General features: G+C 39.6%; 2 protein-coding genes across 3 annotated transcripts; one reads left to right on the forward strand and one right to left on the reverse strand.

Moving 5' to 3' along the window:
- Positions 1–2,796: 2,796 nt before the first annotated feature.
- sdha (succinate dehydrogenase complex, subunit A, flavoprotein (Fp)) lies at positions 2,797–12,778 on the reverse strand. Its single transcript, XM_031733123.2, has 15 exons — positions 12,699–12,778; positions 10,441–10,524; positions 10,139–10,300; positions 9,850–9,993; positions 9,397–9,561; positions 9,146–9,294; positions 8,939–9,063; positions 7,682–7,850; positions 7,394–7,589; positions 7,122–7,293; positions 6,733–6,851; positions 4,597–4,708; positions 4,350–4,480; positions 4,150–4,263; positions 2,797–4,018 (listed from the first exon to the last, which is right to left on the reverse strand). Exons 1-15 carry the CDS (start codon positions 12,759–12,761, stop codon positions 3,932–3,934), a joined length of 1,992 nt encoding a protein of 663 aa, XP_031588983.1. The 5' UTR covers positions 12,762–12,778; the 3' UTR covers positions 2,797–3,931.
- A 122-nt stretch (positions 12,779–12,900) lies between these two features.
- On the forward strand, positions 12,901–16,468 carry ccdc127a (coiled-coil domain containing 127a). 2 transcript variants are annotated; one of them, XM_031733121.2, is made up of 4 exons: positions 12,901–13,108; positions 13,648–13,785; positions 14,549–14,793; positions 15,010–16,468. In XM_031733121.2, exons 2-4 carry the CDS (start codon positions 13,656–13,658, stop codon positions 15,454–15,456), a joined length of 822 nt encoding a protein of 273 aa, XP_031588981.1. In that variant the 5' UTR covers positions 12,901–13,108; positions 13,648–13,655; the 3' UTR covers positions 15,457–16,468. The 2 variants fall into 2 exon arrangements, with proteins under 2 accessions (XP_031588981.1, XP_031588982.1); XM_031733122.2 differs by lacking the exons at positions 12,901–13,108; positions 13,648–13,785 and adding an exon at positions 13,825–14,004.
- The last annotated feature ends 98 nt before the right edge of the window (positions 16,469–16,566 follow it).

Below are 16,566 nucleotides of genomic sequence, written 5' to 3' on the forward strand. Positions count from 1 at the left end.
CTAACACACCTGGAGATGGCTATACAAAGTAGTCAAAGCATTTGTAATTGTCAAGAACTGCAGTGAGAACTTTTTTTAAGAAATTTAAGGCGAGTCACATTGATATAGAACGAGCCTGGTATAAGTAGGAGGTGAAAATTTCAAAGACTCTGGAAAGAAAACTAGTGCGAAATGTGTCTAAAGACCCCAGAACAACTGCCTAGACATTAGTGAATGACTTAGCCAAGTCATGAATTGTCCTCTCAAAGAAGGCAATCACTAAAACCTTGCACATAAATTGACTGCAAGACCAAGAAAATCTTCACTTGACTGAAGCCAGATTGAAGTATGTCAATGACAACCTGGAGAAAGGTCATCCTTAGCATACTGTTCTATACTGTGTGGTTCTCTTTGGTCAGGTCCTTTGGTCAGATGAGATGAAACTAGAGCTCTTTGGCTACAGAGATCTTTCTTAGGGAGAGGTGTACGATCCAAAGAACACTGTCCCCACAGTGAAATACGGTGGTGGGAGCATTATGCTGTGGGAAACATGAAGAAAAAAGGATGTGAAAATTTTAAAAAAAGAAATGCAAGCACTCAGCACAAATCTGGGTCTGGGTTTGTCTTCCAACATGACAACAAGCCACAAAATATGTCGCTCCTGCAGAAGTACCTCCAGAAAACCAAAGGGAGTATTACTGACTGGCTTGCACAAAGCCCTGACTAGAATCACACTGAAAATTTGTGGGGACCTTGAGAGATACGCCAAGGAAGAATGGGATGGGATTGCAGCAGTTATTCATTTGCAATTTCAAAACCTGCTTTTCTGATTTAGCCTCTGTACTCACTATATTCCCTTTATGATTTTTCTGTTAAAAGCTAATACACCAATGGATTTCTCCCAGATAGTCAATGTTTTGAGACATCATTGCAAGATTTAATGAGAAAACTGGCATTTTCTCTTTTTATCTTCTATTAATACTTAGTGACGTGTTTTCTCCTCATTCTGTGCATCCTCTTGCAATTAGTCACAACTGGTGCACTGGTCTTGTGTTTTGTGCTCTGAGAGCTCTGTGAAAGAGCCACAGTGTGGTTACAGCACACAGTCTTCTCACTGTACCAGTAAAAGATGTTGGAATGACAGTATCCAAAATAAAACCAGGATGTTTAGAAAAAGCTGTGTTAAAAATATGTTTGCTCTGTTTAACACCGCTTGGGAAATACCTTAAATGGCTTTAAATTGAGAATCACAAGTCTGGAATTGTCATAAGAATTTTTAAAGCTGTATTGACTGAGGAAAAATTGCATGCACTGGTTACATGGATGCTATATTTAAGATTCGGTGAGATTCAATCTGTCTTCTTTTAGCTTCTACTAAATTTAACAGCTTTTCATTTGTTTCCATTGTTGTATTTATTTTTCCACAGTCTACCAGTTACTTGTATTTACCTTTAAATTATTTGAACCGACACTTTAACTCGTTTTAGGGGATGTTAGTGAGTACAGAAACTTTTTCTCCCTCTGGGGAAAAAATCCAGATGCTGATAATGACTTCAACATATCAGTGGGTGTAAGGCGAGTATGATTGCTGTAAAGGCAGTTACAGTGTCTCCGCCCACGCTTTTCCCTTTTTAGTCCACCTTTCATCAAATGTATTCATAATTTACTTCCGTCTTTTGTCGCCCCCACCCTCCAGCAGTTATTCATTTGCAATTTCAAAACCTGCTTTTGTGATTTAGCCTCTGTACTCACTATATTCCATTTATGATTTTTCCGTTAAAAGCTGATACACCAATGGATTTCTTCCAGATAGTCAATGTTTTGAGACTTCGTAGCAAGATTTAATGAGAAAAATGACATTATCTCTTTTTATCTTCTACTAATACTTGGTGACGTGTTTTCTCCTCGTTCTCCGCATCCTATTGCAATCAGTCACAACTGGTGCACTGGTCTTGTGTTTTGCGCTCTGAGAGCTCTGTGAAAGAGCCACAGTGTGGTTACAGCACACAGTCTTCTCACTATACCAGTAAGAGATGTTGGAATGACAGAGAACAGAAAAAGTGAAAGTAAATTCAAAGGAGAATAAAGATACACTGACTGTGTTAACACTATAACCCCTAAAGTGTGCTAAATCTTATGATAAACGATACTGAAATTTGAATTATTTACTTATTAACCCGTTAACAGATTTATAAGTAACTACTGTAATTATGTGCTAGTATGATAAAAAAATAAATAAAAATAAATTGAATTGAAGCCGATTTGCCACAGCAAATAAAGGTTAACCAACCTTCATCTTCCCCCTAACAAACCCTCTCCTTTGTTCCAGCAGGAGCGTGATACATGACTCCAACCCTGTTTACTTCAGCTTCATGCCCTTCTTCGAGCTGGGCTTTTACAGCTGGCGGGAATATGAGTAGGGCTCAGGTTACAGTGCTGTTTGTTCAGCGAGAACAGACTTCCACTACATTTACAGCTAGGTAAAGCAGCTCCATGGGGAAGTTACAGAACAAAGCCACTCATTATTGTGCCGGCCCTTATCAGTGACACATAGAAATCTGTTCCTAACGATTATGATAGCAGGACAAGTGAGCAGCCCCAGAGCAAACATGCACCAGCTGTTCCTGGATGACATGTGGAACTGTGTGCTTCTGCTGCCCTCCTCTGGACAAAAATCACATTTATATTTAGACCTGGGACAAAATCCCTTCCTCAGTTTCATTCTTCTCAGGGGTTATTGTGAAGGTGTTTGTCTTAAACTTGTCCGTCCTCTTACTAAAACCTAAACTAAAATAAAAACTTAAAAAAAGAAAAGCGTCCGTTTCTATCCACAGCCTAGACTTTATTGAACATATGAAAACGAAAGTACAAACAGCAAAAAGCAGAGGATTAACTTTTTGTTGCAAATAAATTAAGTCACTGTTGATTCAGCACAAGAGGCATCAACACTTTAACACTGAGCGCATCTTTCACCTTTGATATTTAAGTCATTTATGGAGTTGAAGAAAGCTACACCACCTTACTGAAATTTCCCCTTAGTCCTAGAAAGGTAACATCAACACGGCAACTTGAAAAACAGTTCATTTATCCCAATAGCTGAGAGGCTGTAATGTGGCTGAAGATATTAATTTAATATAGTTAACACTTATAGCGTGAAATTGTAGAAAGCTAGAGCCTGTTAGCTGATTATCTACAGAACAAGCAGCAAGTGTTGAACACACGCACAAAGTGTAATGAGTATTCCACAAGAATGAAGGCCACAGTGAGCGAGATGTGAGACTTGCATTTCAACTAGTACATACAGTACAGCTCACCATATTTATTGTACATTTATGCAATATTTACATACTTCAAACGTGCCTGCAATGTGTGTGGTTGAAATTACAATCACTTCCACCATCTCTTCAACTCAGCCAAAAGGAGAAAGAGGTTACAAGAAGCTCTTACTGCAATGCCAGACTGGGAAATGAGAGTATGATGTCATCACAGAAAGCCAGGCTTACTGTCAACTTTGTTTTTCCCCTCTGATGTTTAACAGCTGGAGGCTGTAAATTCCTCGGTCACCCATTTGTCCACAGTTTATTATATATACACACACACGCACACAACCTGCTCACACAGCGTGAGAAGCCATGAGAACCATGTGGAAATTTAGTTTCTGCAAACAGATTGAAATCAAGGCAAAACACGCCAAAAAAAAAAAAAAAAAAAAAAAAAGGAGAGAGAGAGAGAGAGAAACAGGAAGCAACAAAAATGGTATAGACAGCATTGTATTGAACAGATCTAAATGAATACAAACGTGCAATAAAAGTCTGAATTTGTCTCAGAATGTCATCTCTAGCACAGAAAGTTTAGCTTCCTTAGTAATAGATAAATGAGCATTCTGTAATTGAGTAAGGTGGATGTGATGGGCGAAGGTTGGGAATAAAGGGGAGGGCAGGAGTGGATCATCTTAGTAGGAGCGGATGGCAGGTGGAACGTGGGCACAGTCCTGCTCATCAAGAGAGCTGTCGATCACAGGGCGGTACTCCAATGTGACCTGTGATTGGTCAAAAGCAAAGGTGTATGAGAAGCTGAGAATACTGACAGCTGAAGCTGACAATAGCTTCAAAAACTGTTTAAATTATTCTGTAAGACACAGACAAACACACACACTGAGGGGGTCATCACCTTTCCAGTCTTTTGATCAACAAAGGACAGAGTGTGCTTCCTCCAGTGCTGATCAAACGGCTTCTTCTCCTGACCCTGCAGGGGCTTAGAGTAGTCGTACTCATCCACACGATCCTGAAGAACAGTTCAAAGAAATGTTGGCAGAGAGCAGATTGAATAGACATTAATTCCATCTTTACGCTAAACATGTTGATACAGACCTTGTAGTCCTCTCTAGCGTGGGCTCCCCTGCTCTCCTTTCTCTGCTCGGCAGAGTTGATTGTCTGGACGGCGTTCAGCAGCAGATTCTGCAGCTCCAGCGATTCCACCAAGTCGGTGTTCCACACAATGCCTGAAGGAGAGAGGAGGAAATTAAGAGGGGAGGGGAAAAAAACAAAACAAAAAACCAAACCCAAGTAACATTCCAACAACTTTTTGCACAAGAAGAGCAGCAGTGTGGTGCAGTACCTCTGTCAAAGGTCTTGATGTCCTCCACAGTCTGATAAATAGCATCCATCTTATCGCATCCTTCCTTCAGGACAGAGCCGGTACGGAATACCGCAGCATGGCTCTGCATGGTCTGAAAGCAGAAGCAGAGAAACACGTTACTTAAAATGAACTGCTACAATGAAATCTATGGGATGACACAGGGGCCAGTTGTGATGTTGCACAGCTGAGTTTCACAATTGTTTAACCTGTGTGGTGGTGGTAATCAAATTCAGATACCAAGTCATCCCAGCTGATGCTCATGATCAAGATATATGTAAGAACTAGTGCTGTCAAAATTAATGCGTGAATGCAAATTAATCTGCCATCAGGGTCAATCCGATTACAATCTTTAATGCAATTAACGCATCTGGACTGCAGAATGACTCAAAATCCCTGAAATGTTTCTGTCAATGCATTTCGGGCAGTTTGTCCAAGTAGTTACCTTTGCACATGCGCAAATGGGCAGTTGATCTGGTAGTGAAGGGCAGCTGAACCAATCAACTCAATATGGAAGATGATAAACGCACATTGGCCCTCTTGATGGGAAATTTGAGTATTAAAAAAATTAAAAGATGGAACAGCTGACCGACATAAAATATTATGCACATTGTGCAAGAAGGAATTTTCTTTTCACCAAAGCACTTCCAGCTTAAAATATCACATGGACACGAAGCATACGTTAGTCGGGGATGCTGCTAGCACTTTGGCTAACGTGTCACCCAGCTTGTGACAAACCACTCACGGAGCATCGGGGACTCAGTAAGTCTACCTCGGAAATATTGACTGACACAATTGCCAAGTGGATTGCAACAAATTGCAGACCTGTTAATATCATTGAGAACACGTGCTTTACATAGCTTTGGTTCCGCAAGAGTGAGAGAGAGAGCGGGGATACATGTTTGCAGAGTTTTTTGTTAACATGAATGTTCAAGATGTTCAATGAACATGTAAAGTGCGTATATTTTCCATTTTTTCTCGAGTCTGTTTACTCATCCAAAATGAAATGAAAATTATAATTAATATAGAATAAAAATTAATGATATTTAATCGTGATTAATCAAAACTAATCCACAGTAACCCTGTGATGAATCTGATTAAACATTTTAATTGTTTGACAGCACTAACATATATTATATATTAGTGTATGCTTACCTATTAGTATGCAGGTTTTTTAAAAAGTTGTATTTCACAGGAGAGAACCTGTGTTAAACGATTGAAGAAAACTATTCAAGTTCTCTTTGAATTTAAGCATACATTATTTGTGTTTATTCTCCATTTACTGCATTATATTGCATAAATGTCTGTTACAAGCTTAAATATAAAGTTGAAAAAATGTCATTGCAACCAGGCTATTGATCAAATAATGCGAATTAATTACAGAAAATAGTGCGATTAATTAGTTTGGGTTTTTTTTTTTAAATCTATTGACAGCATTAGTAAGAACATTTATGTTGGATTGAGCTGTTAATGAAGAAGTAATATTGAGAAACTGTGCAACTTGAGGAAGTGGTAGAGAGATGTGCTCAACTACGCAAGTTTATTGACACTAGCATACTTGGTTTGAATTTCCTAAATCTGCTGCTAACAGATGCCGCCCATATTGACTAATATTAAAACAGAACTGAAACAAGCAAAGTATCCTTAGAAACTAAAAGAAGGAAACTAAAATTCACTGAGATTCAAACTCCTCTGAGATTTATAGTAGATGCACCTATGGTATCAGTGTGGAGGTGCTGGGTGATTTCCTTCTTGAGTTTTTCCACACTGGGGTCATGACAATACCCCGTTAACAAAAAGAAGAAAAAAAGAGAAAGAATGAAAAATAAAAACCTATGGAAACCCTTCTTGTGGAGAGAAAAGCTTTCTAAACCTTATTTTGTGGCAGATCTTGCCAGATTATAACCACAAGTAAGAGATTTGGTGGTAATTATACATTAAGTTTTTATGTCCTGATGATTATTATCATTTAGAAAAGATCTACAAATAAGGTGTAGAGTTGTATATAATAAATAATATATAATAATAATAATAAATAATTCATGTAAAGCCAAATATTAGTTAAGTACAAATATAATTTATACATCAATATGTCTGTGTTCATGTTAGCATGTCCACCTTCTGCATGTTGAGCCTGATCTCAGAGGTCCTCTGACTTCCGTTGGCAAACCTCAGCCTGTCCAGGTTGGCCACAGACTCCTCTCCTGCGCTGGGTTTCAGCGGGGACAGCTTCTCTCCTGCACAGGAAATGACAAAAAAGCCAACGTCAGCATGAACACAGAGACAGCAAAATCGCAAAGTGATTTTTCTCTAAATGTGAATGTAGAACAGAAATGCATATTATTGCATATTAAGTCTGTTTAATCAGTTGTTTTTATGAAACTTTTTTGCATCATTACTGCTTATTTTTTTAAGATTAAGAAACTTTTTATTGTAATAAATTTAACTACATACACTACTTTTGGGATTAATAAAGTATTCTGATTGTGAAAAGCAGAGGTTCTCACCAGGTTTGTGCTCCTCAGCAATGGTGAGGGCGCAAGCTCTGCCAAACACCACCAGGTCCAGCAGGGAGTTGGCACCCAACCTGTTAGCTCCATGGACACTGGCAGAAGCTGCCTCGCCACAGGCATACAGTCCGGGAACCACCTTGTCCTCGCCACTGACGTGAGTAATCACCTAAGGGCCAAATATTAAAAATCCTAAGCATGCCCGCTGTGCTCGCAACAACATTCTTAGTGCACGATGTGTGCAGATGACACATGCAGAGATTATGTACCTGTCCCTTGTAGTTTGTGGGTATTCCACCCATGTTGTAGTGGACGGTGGGCAGGACAGGGATGGGCTCTTTGGTGACGTCGACTCCAGCGAAGATCATGGCTGTCTCTGAGATACCAGGCAGCCTTGCGGCCAGCTGCTGAGGAGGCAGGTGGTGAAGCTGCAGGTACACGTGATCCTTCTCTGGACCAACACCTCTGAAGAAATTAAAAATGTGAGCAACAGTAAGGAGCAAGAACCGGCTTAAAAGCTTTGACAGACATCACACAGACAGGTGATTTGGGCATACCTGCCCTCTCTGATCTCTATGGTCATGGAGCGGGATACCACATCTCTGGAAGCCAAGTCTTTGGCATTGGGTGCATAGCGCTCCATGAAGCGCTCTCCTTCACTGTTAATCAGGATTCCTCCCTCACCACGGCAGCCCTCTGTGATCAGACAGCCGGCTCCGTAGATCCCTGTAAGCATGAAACATGAAAAAAAACTGTTATGTCCAAATATTTATGAATAAATAACAACAGTAGTTATAAGCTTTCATTCCCATCAAAGAAACACAAGGTCAACACTGTAAATGTAAAATCCACAAGGTTTTATTGCCATGGCACAATATAATGTCAATAAAACCAAAGACATTCTGCTTTATAGACCCAGTACTGTTAAGTAATTTCACTCACAATTTTAAAGTTTTATCTCTAGAAACTGTGAAAAACTACTTTTTTCAGCTATATCCATCAACCATTTTGAATCATAAGTTTTCCCTCAGTGCACCAGAGTTGTGCATAAAACATGGCAAAGTGTGCTGCCTTTATGCAACAAGCATTTACAAAGTTGGAGCATCTATGTCTCGGACTTTATGAGGTGCCACAGGGCACATAACTGTGCTACTTCATCCATATTTAACGGTATCAAATATCCAGGAGGAACAAAAATAAACATGACCTTTAGGAAAGAGAAAGTTGTCTTCGGAGTGAAATGTAGATAGCCATGTACTAGAGATTCACTGATACAGCAATGGCCTTAAAAACCCTGTATCAGGATTTTTAGGGTCATTATATTTAGTGAGTTAAAAGTCTGATATATCAATCGATATTTTTCACATGAAACATGAACAGGTTTCCCTCACATTTGTTATGTGTAGTTAATAATTAGTGCTTACTAACATAATATGACAATACAATATTTTATTGTCACAAGTCGCAGGTTACTCCTCTGCCAGACTGCACTCAGATCAGCTGATGGTTGTTTTTGTGGTGTTGCAGAACACAAGATGACAAGAGAGAAGTTGTAGACTGCCCTCTGGTGGACAAACTATGTAAAATCATTCATTTTTCTTTCCAAGCTCTTCTTAACTAGATTACATTTGCACTTACTGGACATTGACTTGTTATTCATACAGCATCTATATTACTTATAATTACTGTAGGTATTCCAAATATATCTTTCAGGAATTTGTATAGTTCCTGTGGAGCTTTCGCTTTCAAAATAAAACTCTTCTCAGTGCTTCAGCAACATTTTTTGGTTTAATAAATTAAGTTTCTTTTCTCACCAGTGGGATGAAACTGGACAAACTCCATATCCTGGCAAGGCAGACCAGCTCTGGTCACCATCGCATTTCCATCTCCTGTGCTTGTGTGAGCAGATGTGCAGCTGAAATAGGTTCTTCCATAACCCCTGGAATGAAAGCCAGAACTTATTTCTAAGCTTGCAGATAAAATGACAGTTGAAGAAATGTTTAAGCGAAAGCATCTCCTACCCGGTAGCAATAACGGTGTTCTGGGCTCTGAAGCGGTGGATAGACCCATCCTCCATACAGAGAGCGATGACCCCTTTACACTCTCCATTCTCCATCAGCAGGTCCAGGGCAAAGTACTCCACAAAGTAACTGGTGTCATAACGAAGTGACTGAAGAGAAGTCAGACAGACGCACGGAGGTACTTAACTGGTGCTCCTCTGCAACACAAAGATTACGCTGCAGAAAGAAGGTAGGAAAGTACGTGTACTCACCCTTCCATACAGCGTATGCAGCAGTGAGTGGCCTGTTCTGTCTGCTACACAGCAGCAGCGGTGTGCCTGGCCTCCCTTTCCATACTTAAGGCTCTGACCTCCAAAGGCCCTCTGGTAGATCTTACCCTCCTCAGTGCGGCTGAATGGCATGCCAAAGTTCTCCAGCTAGGAAAAAAGAGGAAACAAGAGCAACGTGAATTCCTAATCTGCTGTAACTGTCTTTTTTACACAGCTCTGGGTGGAATGACCCCATCTGGTGTAAATTAAAAATAAAATACATTAATAATTATTTAAATCCACTAATAACCTGCTCGTCTTTTATTATGTAATGAGGTATTCTTAAAGATCGCATGGTTTACACACTCATTTACGTCTTGTGTTTAAGGCCTAGTATTTGCCAGTTAACATAATGACTCATTATGCATGTTAGTGTGTTTTTAAGAGAGATCTTACCTCCACTACGGCTGCAGGAGCCTGCTCTGTCATGTAGTGGATAGCGTCCTGGTCTCCAAGCCAATCAGATCCCTTTACTGTGTCATAGAAATGCCACCTCCAGTCATCCTCCTCCATGTTCCCCAGAGCCGCATTAATCCCACCCTATTAGCCAGGGTAATATTAAACATTATGTGTGTTTACTTGATGGCCTTAAGATTAGTAAAACATTTGCAATGAGTTTGCTAATTACATGGAGACTTTGGTCCTAACTGACATACAAAATCATTTACTGTAACCACTGATTTACCTGTGCAGCGACAGTATGAGACCTGGTGGGGAACAGTTTGGTGACGCAGGCAGTGTTGAAGCCCGCCTCAGACAGGCCAAAAGCTGCCCTCAGTCCTGCTCCACCAGCTCCAACCACCACAGCATCAAACTCATGATCCACAACTGGGTATTGAGTGGAGATCTGAAACCAGTTGAAAAGACAATGTAGTGCAAACACGTTTGAAGCAATGAGAGTGTACTCTACGTATGTGGAGTTCTGGTTTGATGATTCATCTCATATACATACTGTTCTGCATTAAAAAAAAACTTAATGTGGCTTACATCATCTGATACTTTGGCATTTTTCTTCTTGCCATAGATGGAAAAGTGAAAGTTCCTGGAACCTTGAACCGCAGCAGCAGGGACCTGGCAGAAGAAAAAGCAACTTAAATAAAACTAAAACTAAACCCAAACAAAAAACACACTGAAAAACCAGAATCTGCTAATAAACACAACAAAATGATTATTCAATGAAGTGAAGTTTTAAAGCTTCAGTCCTAACAGCACCTCCACAACCCATAATTCATATCATTAATATTTACAGCCATTCATCACTGAAAATGTTACCAGCATTTACACAGCCGATCTTGTCAGATGCATATGTATTTTAAACCTTCTGTAGTTCACCACTGACTTGAATCTAAAAGTATACAAACCTGCCAGTAGGAGGAACTAAAGCATCACTTTAACAGACACAACAATATTGTGCCCCATGTGCTTTATTGGGAACACTTAAACTTTCCTGACAAAATGAAGTAATTAACATAATTTTTGTGAGATATCCTTATTTAAACATGATGAATAAACCATTTACACTAAGTGACTGAATTTCCCAAAAATCACTTTAGTGTAAACAACTTACACTAAGCTAAGAGACCATTAATCTTCATTGCCCATGACACAATGTATTTAAGACTATTCACATTTTTTTATGCTTTAAATCTATAACAACTTATTCTTCACAGCACAGTGAAGAAGAGGTTTCCAATCCCACTGATGCAAATACAGACTCTCCATGTTGGAAAGGAGCTCATTATAGATTATAGAGAGGAGGGTCTTAAACACTAAAATGATAATATCATATAAATCACAGGTGATGATTTATTATCTAAATTATCATCTAGCATCTCTCAGATCAATTGACTGTCTGCTTGGCCAACAGATAACAGAGGAGGCCACTGAGACTATCCAATGGTCATCTTGAAGTGTGCTCATATACCGAGCATGATCCCCTGAGAAACTGTACTGTGGGTAAGTATAAGACTTGCTGCAAATTCAGAGTAAATAATACTACGCCTGGATAATCTCTGTTATTTCTGTCATTTTTGGATGTACTGGGGAATGCAGGTGATTTACAGGGTTTCTATCAGTAGAATCAAGTAGAAAGTATACAAATAAATGGCTGCAATAAATACAGATATCGCCTTCTTACATTAACCGAGTTGATTATCACTGTATTTTTAAATTTGCCAGAATAGGCTCCCCGTGAAAAAAAAAAATGAATGGCATATGTTGGTGTAAAATAGTACAATATCTGAATTTAGAGGGTTACAAAAAAGAAGAAAAAAAAGACAATGACTCCTGGTGAACAATATATAATCTTTTTCTCTTTTTTCTGTTTGGTGGCTTCCCTACCTGTGGGGCATCAACAATCAGATGTTTACAAGCAGCAGAAGGCAGCAGAAATGACTAACAGATTCATTTAATTTATGTGTAATTTATATTAATTTAACATTAGAAATAAAAAAAAGTACACATTAATGTTAAGCTGAACCTATAAGTTTAACGATCTGCATGAGAAGTGACAGGGAGGTTATAGTCTGATCACCTGTCAGTGGCTCCTGCCTTTGGAAAATGATCTGCTAAAATACAAGCAGCATACCAACCGAAAACATCTGCTATACCTGTGCCACGACATCAGCAGTGATTTATAATCGGGGGAAAAACTCCAGCACAAAACTTTCTGTTAACAGCCTTACAGCACCATGTTTAATAATGGCTGTGAAGGCATTTTCCAAAACAACCCATAGCAAAAAAAAAAAGCATTAATACGCACGACCATTTTTCACAGCGACCTTTGCTCTTGGCGGTTATTTTTCATAATGTCTGATGTCATTTTACATCTTCGTCGGTCTAAACCTGTCATATATCTGCAAATTGTCCCATTTTACTTTTGTAGCTAACAATAGCGGCTACTTACTGAGAACTGTTTTACACAAGGGCAGCGGCATTTACGACTTTCATGGTGACGGAACGTCTGGTTAGGCGGACAGTTCAGTCGCCATTAGAAACAATGTGTAATGTGAAGATAATAGAAGTGTAATAGATATAATATAAATATTTTGTTGGACCTGCAAAATAGCTTTTCTCATAGAGTCACATTGAAACAGCACCAGCTACATAACAGATTACGCAAGGCAGAATCCGCAGGTTATGAAAGCTTCGTTTTAGAAACAAAAAAGGGAAAATAAAATATTATCTTTTACAATATACTACATATTTAACTATTTAACTTTTAAAAGCATGTTTTTACTACTCACTGCTTTCGCAGTAGATAAAACCCTCTTGGAGAGGAGACGGGACGCCGCGCGGACACTCGCCATGTTGTCAGACGAAGGATCGTTCCTGCAGCGCTGCGGAGGAACACATATTTTGCCGGACTGGACTAAACCAATGTCCTAAAAGAGGGGTCGCTCATTTATTTAATATTTATATGATAGTTATTATTTAAAGCATTCAGCCATGTGTTTTAAGGGTAATTATTAAATTATTAGCTTGAAACCATCTGAGTAAATATACAGGGTTTTTTACTGCAACACTTACAGGAACTTTTTGTAAGCACTTTTTAAAATCACCCTCTGCCGGCTAAGATGGAACGTTAAAGCGTTAAAATTGTATAATCTGCGTGTGCAGGAACAAATGCATAAGTGACCTACACTTTTCATTCAAGGTGAGACACAGCTCCATACATTTAACAGGCGTACGCTGACACGTTGTCGGGATTGCAAAACTACGAAGCCCCTTCGTTCTGTTGTTTTTTTAAAATAAACACAATGACGAGCCACGGCGCCAAATGTTGGCTAGCATGTAGCACATAGCTAGCTTTGTTTGTGGTTAGCTGAGCTGTCAAACTTCCGAATCATGTGAGGCTGTTTTCGCCCTGTATGCCCGGTGCATTGTTTGGATTCATGCTAAAAAGCGATTTGTTAACGCACTTTCACATCCAGTGCTTATTCTAAACACTGTTTTGCAGGTTACACACCCTAGCAGATACATTGGCGTTTATTCACTGCTTTTTATTCAGCGAGTGGCAAATGATGCGATAGTTAATGCAGAGTAAATAATAGACGTGTCAAAGAAAAAAACACCACTGAGAATATATGCAACTCACAAATAAAAATTTAAAAAAGAGTCAATTGTTGGTGATGCTTTGGGCTGATCTCTCTTTGTGTTTGTTTGTGTGTGTGTGTGTGTGTGTGTGTGTAACAGCGGCCTCCATGAACAACTTGAATGATCCCCCAAGATGGAACATCCAACCAGATCCCAGAGGAAGGGGGGCGGGCGCAGGCGATGGCAACCAGTGGAACTACGCCCTGCTGGTCCCCATGCTGGGACTGGCTGCATTTCGTAAGTTACGCAAGGAGGTTTGCCGGTGTGACTGTGGATGAGACAACAGAGTAGAACAGCATATCAATTTCAAGAGTGGAAGGGAAGTCTTACAATATAGTATTGATGAATGTCATGACAGAGGAGGACGCTAAGGAGCAGAGATGGAGGCAAATGATCTGCTTTTTTGATCTGCTGTGGTGATCCTTAAAGGGAGCAGGCAAAGGAATATTATGATCAGTGAGTCCCCTGGCTTACAGACACACACAGTATACTGTAACTATTCACTGGCACAGTCTCTTTTGTCATTAGAATGCCAAACGGCATTTAATGATTAACACAGAAGTGGGGAAAAAAGTAGACTGAACTGCAGCTCAGTAAAAATTATTGCACTGAAAGGAGACTTTTTGACCATAGCAGGGTATTACCATTCCAGGTTAAGCACAGTAGAGGTTTCTTGCACAACTTTACCTACTTTAAAACAGGGGGGAAACACCTGCAACAGTTGTAATATACAGAACAACTTTTTGTTTTGTTGTTGTTGGTTTTTTTTATTGACAAGATGCACACAACTGCTTGTGTACTTGCCCAGCGTGCATCTGTTCTGATCTGTGTGTGATTGTATGATAGATCATCTCTGTTACTTAGATGAAGTCATTGCTGTGATTTTATAAAATTTGCAGTTCATAAGTAGCTCCAGCTACTCTACTCTTCAGAAAATCATGGCAGTATCACTTAACATCTTCCCCATTTTTTTTTTTTTTTTATCCCATTGCCCTTTCAGGATGGATCTGGACCAGAGAATCTCAGAGGGAGATCCAGAAGGTGAAAGCTCAGTATGACAAAGATGTGTCTACAATAAAAAGTGAGATGGAGGCCCGTTACCGGGAGACACTTACCGAGAGGCGCAGGGCAGCAGCTACGCTGGAGCTGGAGCTGGAGAAAGAGAGACAGCGGGTCAAAGGCTACAAGCAGGCCTTGGTCTCACAGAGCCAGCAGCTTATGGAAGAAAGGAAGCAGTTACAGCAGGTAAAGATCTGCTGAAGGGTTTATAAGGGATAACAGAGCTAATGAGTAGAAATCTATCTCAAGCCTTTGTTTTCTTCCATCTCAGTTACCTGCTACACATCTGTCTTTTGTTGTCCTCCTTTTACATTGAACATTGCACCCATTTTATCATTGTGTCATTTTCTTTTGTAATGCATAGCCTTTACTCACTAACCTTGAATTCTATCTTCTAACAAGGAGCGAGAGTCCTTAGAGGAAGAGAAGCAAAAGTTGGTGAAATCTGGAGCTGCAGGTGCTCTGCTGCATCAAGCTCTGGAAAAAGAGCAGAACTGGTACAACCGAGCCACAGTCACTCTGAAGGAGCTGGAGGGTTTACTTGTGGAGCGGCAGAACGCCTACTGCTCCCTCATCCAGCCTCGAGATCAGCGGCTGGAGATGGAGAAGAACATGCTGCTTAAGGTCGTTAAAGATCCCATTGGGGCAGACCTGGATCTAGAGACTGACCTGAAGGATATTTTTAAGAGAGACAAGCATTGTGCCGACCTGCTAAACATGGACAGGAGGAAGAACGGAAGCCTCATGTGGGTGTACCTCAAGTATTGGCAGCTGCAGATCACCGTCCAGAAACACAAAAGAGCCGAGGAAGCCATATTAGGAGGGAAAATCCACTCAGACACAAAGTGACAAATAGGCAACAATAAGCCGGTGTTTTGGTTTGACTTGAAGAATGTGGCGAGGGTGTGATTTAGAAATGGAAAATTCTTGTTTTTTATCCCCTCTGTGTAATAATCTTTACTTTGTAGGGATGTTATGCAAACACACAGGAGGTCAACGAGGTCTAACAAGGTGAGTCGCAACATCTGAAAACTCCATCCTTGATCACATTTTGATGTTGCACTAATATCGCTTATAGCAGTTCACCTCAGCTGCTCAGATAAGGATTTATTTCATTTAACTGAAGAAAAACAGAAATATTAGAAATATTATTCAGATGGTATCCATATTGGATACAAAAATGCATGGTTTATTAAATATAAAATGATACTTTACAATTTAGCCCCTATAAAAATGTTGATTTAACGTCCATATTTTTTAATGCCATGAATTATTGTCAGTTAAGATTATATCTCGGAAGAAGAATTTTTTTTATTCGTTAGATAGGAATTCAGGGATGCCATAACACTCTATTAAATCTATTGTTATGTTTTTTGTGGATAATTTAAGTCTGTTGTTGAAGGAGTAATGTGGGAGATATTTATAAAGATAACTCTGGGACTTTCTGTTTTCAACAACCTCTCTGTTCATTGAGTTTCCTCCATTTAAATTCCGATCTCATGATCGAGCACAGCTCGTAGAACAGGGAGGATGTTTCTGATGACTGGTTTGTGGGTACCTCACTACTGTCAGGGACGCTGGACTTAACCGAAGTTGCATGTATGCATAAGTGCTAAATAGTGTAATGTGTTGCAAAAACAAAAAGTAAAATCAAGAAAAGCACATTTAATTTCTTACTGTAACACACATACACACATGCAATGAAAGGATTTACTAAATCCGTAGCATTTTTCTTTGGTTATCAGGCCTCTCTGTGCTGCCATGTTTTCATTTTGACCTTGAGGATTAAGTGCTGGATGCTAAACTGACACTTATAACTCTGTGTGATCATTTGAATAAATTTGTTTTTGTTTAGAACTCAGTTTGCAGGTTGTCCTTTTTTTCCATAGAGACTGATTTTTTGGGGGGGAGGGGCTTCAAGGAGCGGCTTCATCTGGATTTAGATACAGGAAAGATATA

Source organism: Oreochromis aureus, linkage group 11 (genome assembly GCF_013358895.1).
Source record: "Oreochromis aureus strain Israel breed Guangdong linkage group 11, ZZ_aureus, whole genome shotgun sequence".
Classification (NCBI taxonomy): domain Eukaryota; kingdom Metazoa; phylum Chordata; class Actinopteri; order Cichliformes; family Cichlidae; genus Oreochromis; species Oreochromis aureus.

Bases quoted from the DNA above. Each gene is read 5' to 3' on its own strand.
- ccdc127a (XM_031733121.2), top strand. From the start codon at position 13,656: ATGAACAACTTGAATGATCCCCCAAGATGGAACATCCAACCAGATCCC. The intron at 13,786-14,548 runs GTAAGTTACGCA...TTGCCCTTTCAG, and splicing joins GCTGGGACTGGCTGCATTTC to GATGGATCTGGACCAGAGAA. The intron at 14,794-15,009 runs GTAAAGATCTGC...TCTTCTAACAAG, and splicing joins AAAGGAAGCAGTTACAGCAG to GAGCGAGAGTCCTTAGAGGA.
- sdha (XM_031733123.2), bottom strand. From the start codon at position 12,761: ATGGCGAGTGTCCGCGCGGCGTCCCGTCTCCTCTCCAAGAGGGTTTTA. The intron at 9,562-9,849 runs GTAAGATCTCTC...CTTTTTTCCTAG, and splicing joins CTCCTGCAGCCGTAGTGGAG to CTGGAGAACTTTGGCATGCC. The intron at 7,294-7,393 runs GTACATAATCTC...TTTGGCCCTTAG, and splicing joins CCACAAACTACAAGGGACAG to GTGATTACTCACGTCAGTGG.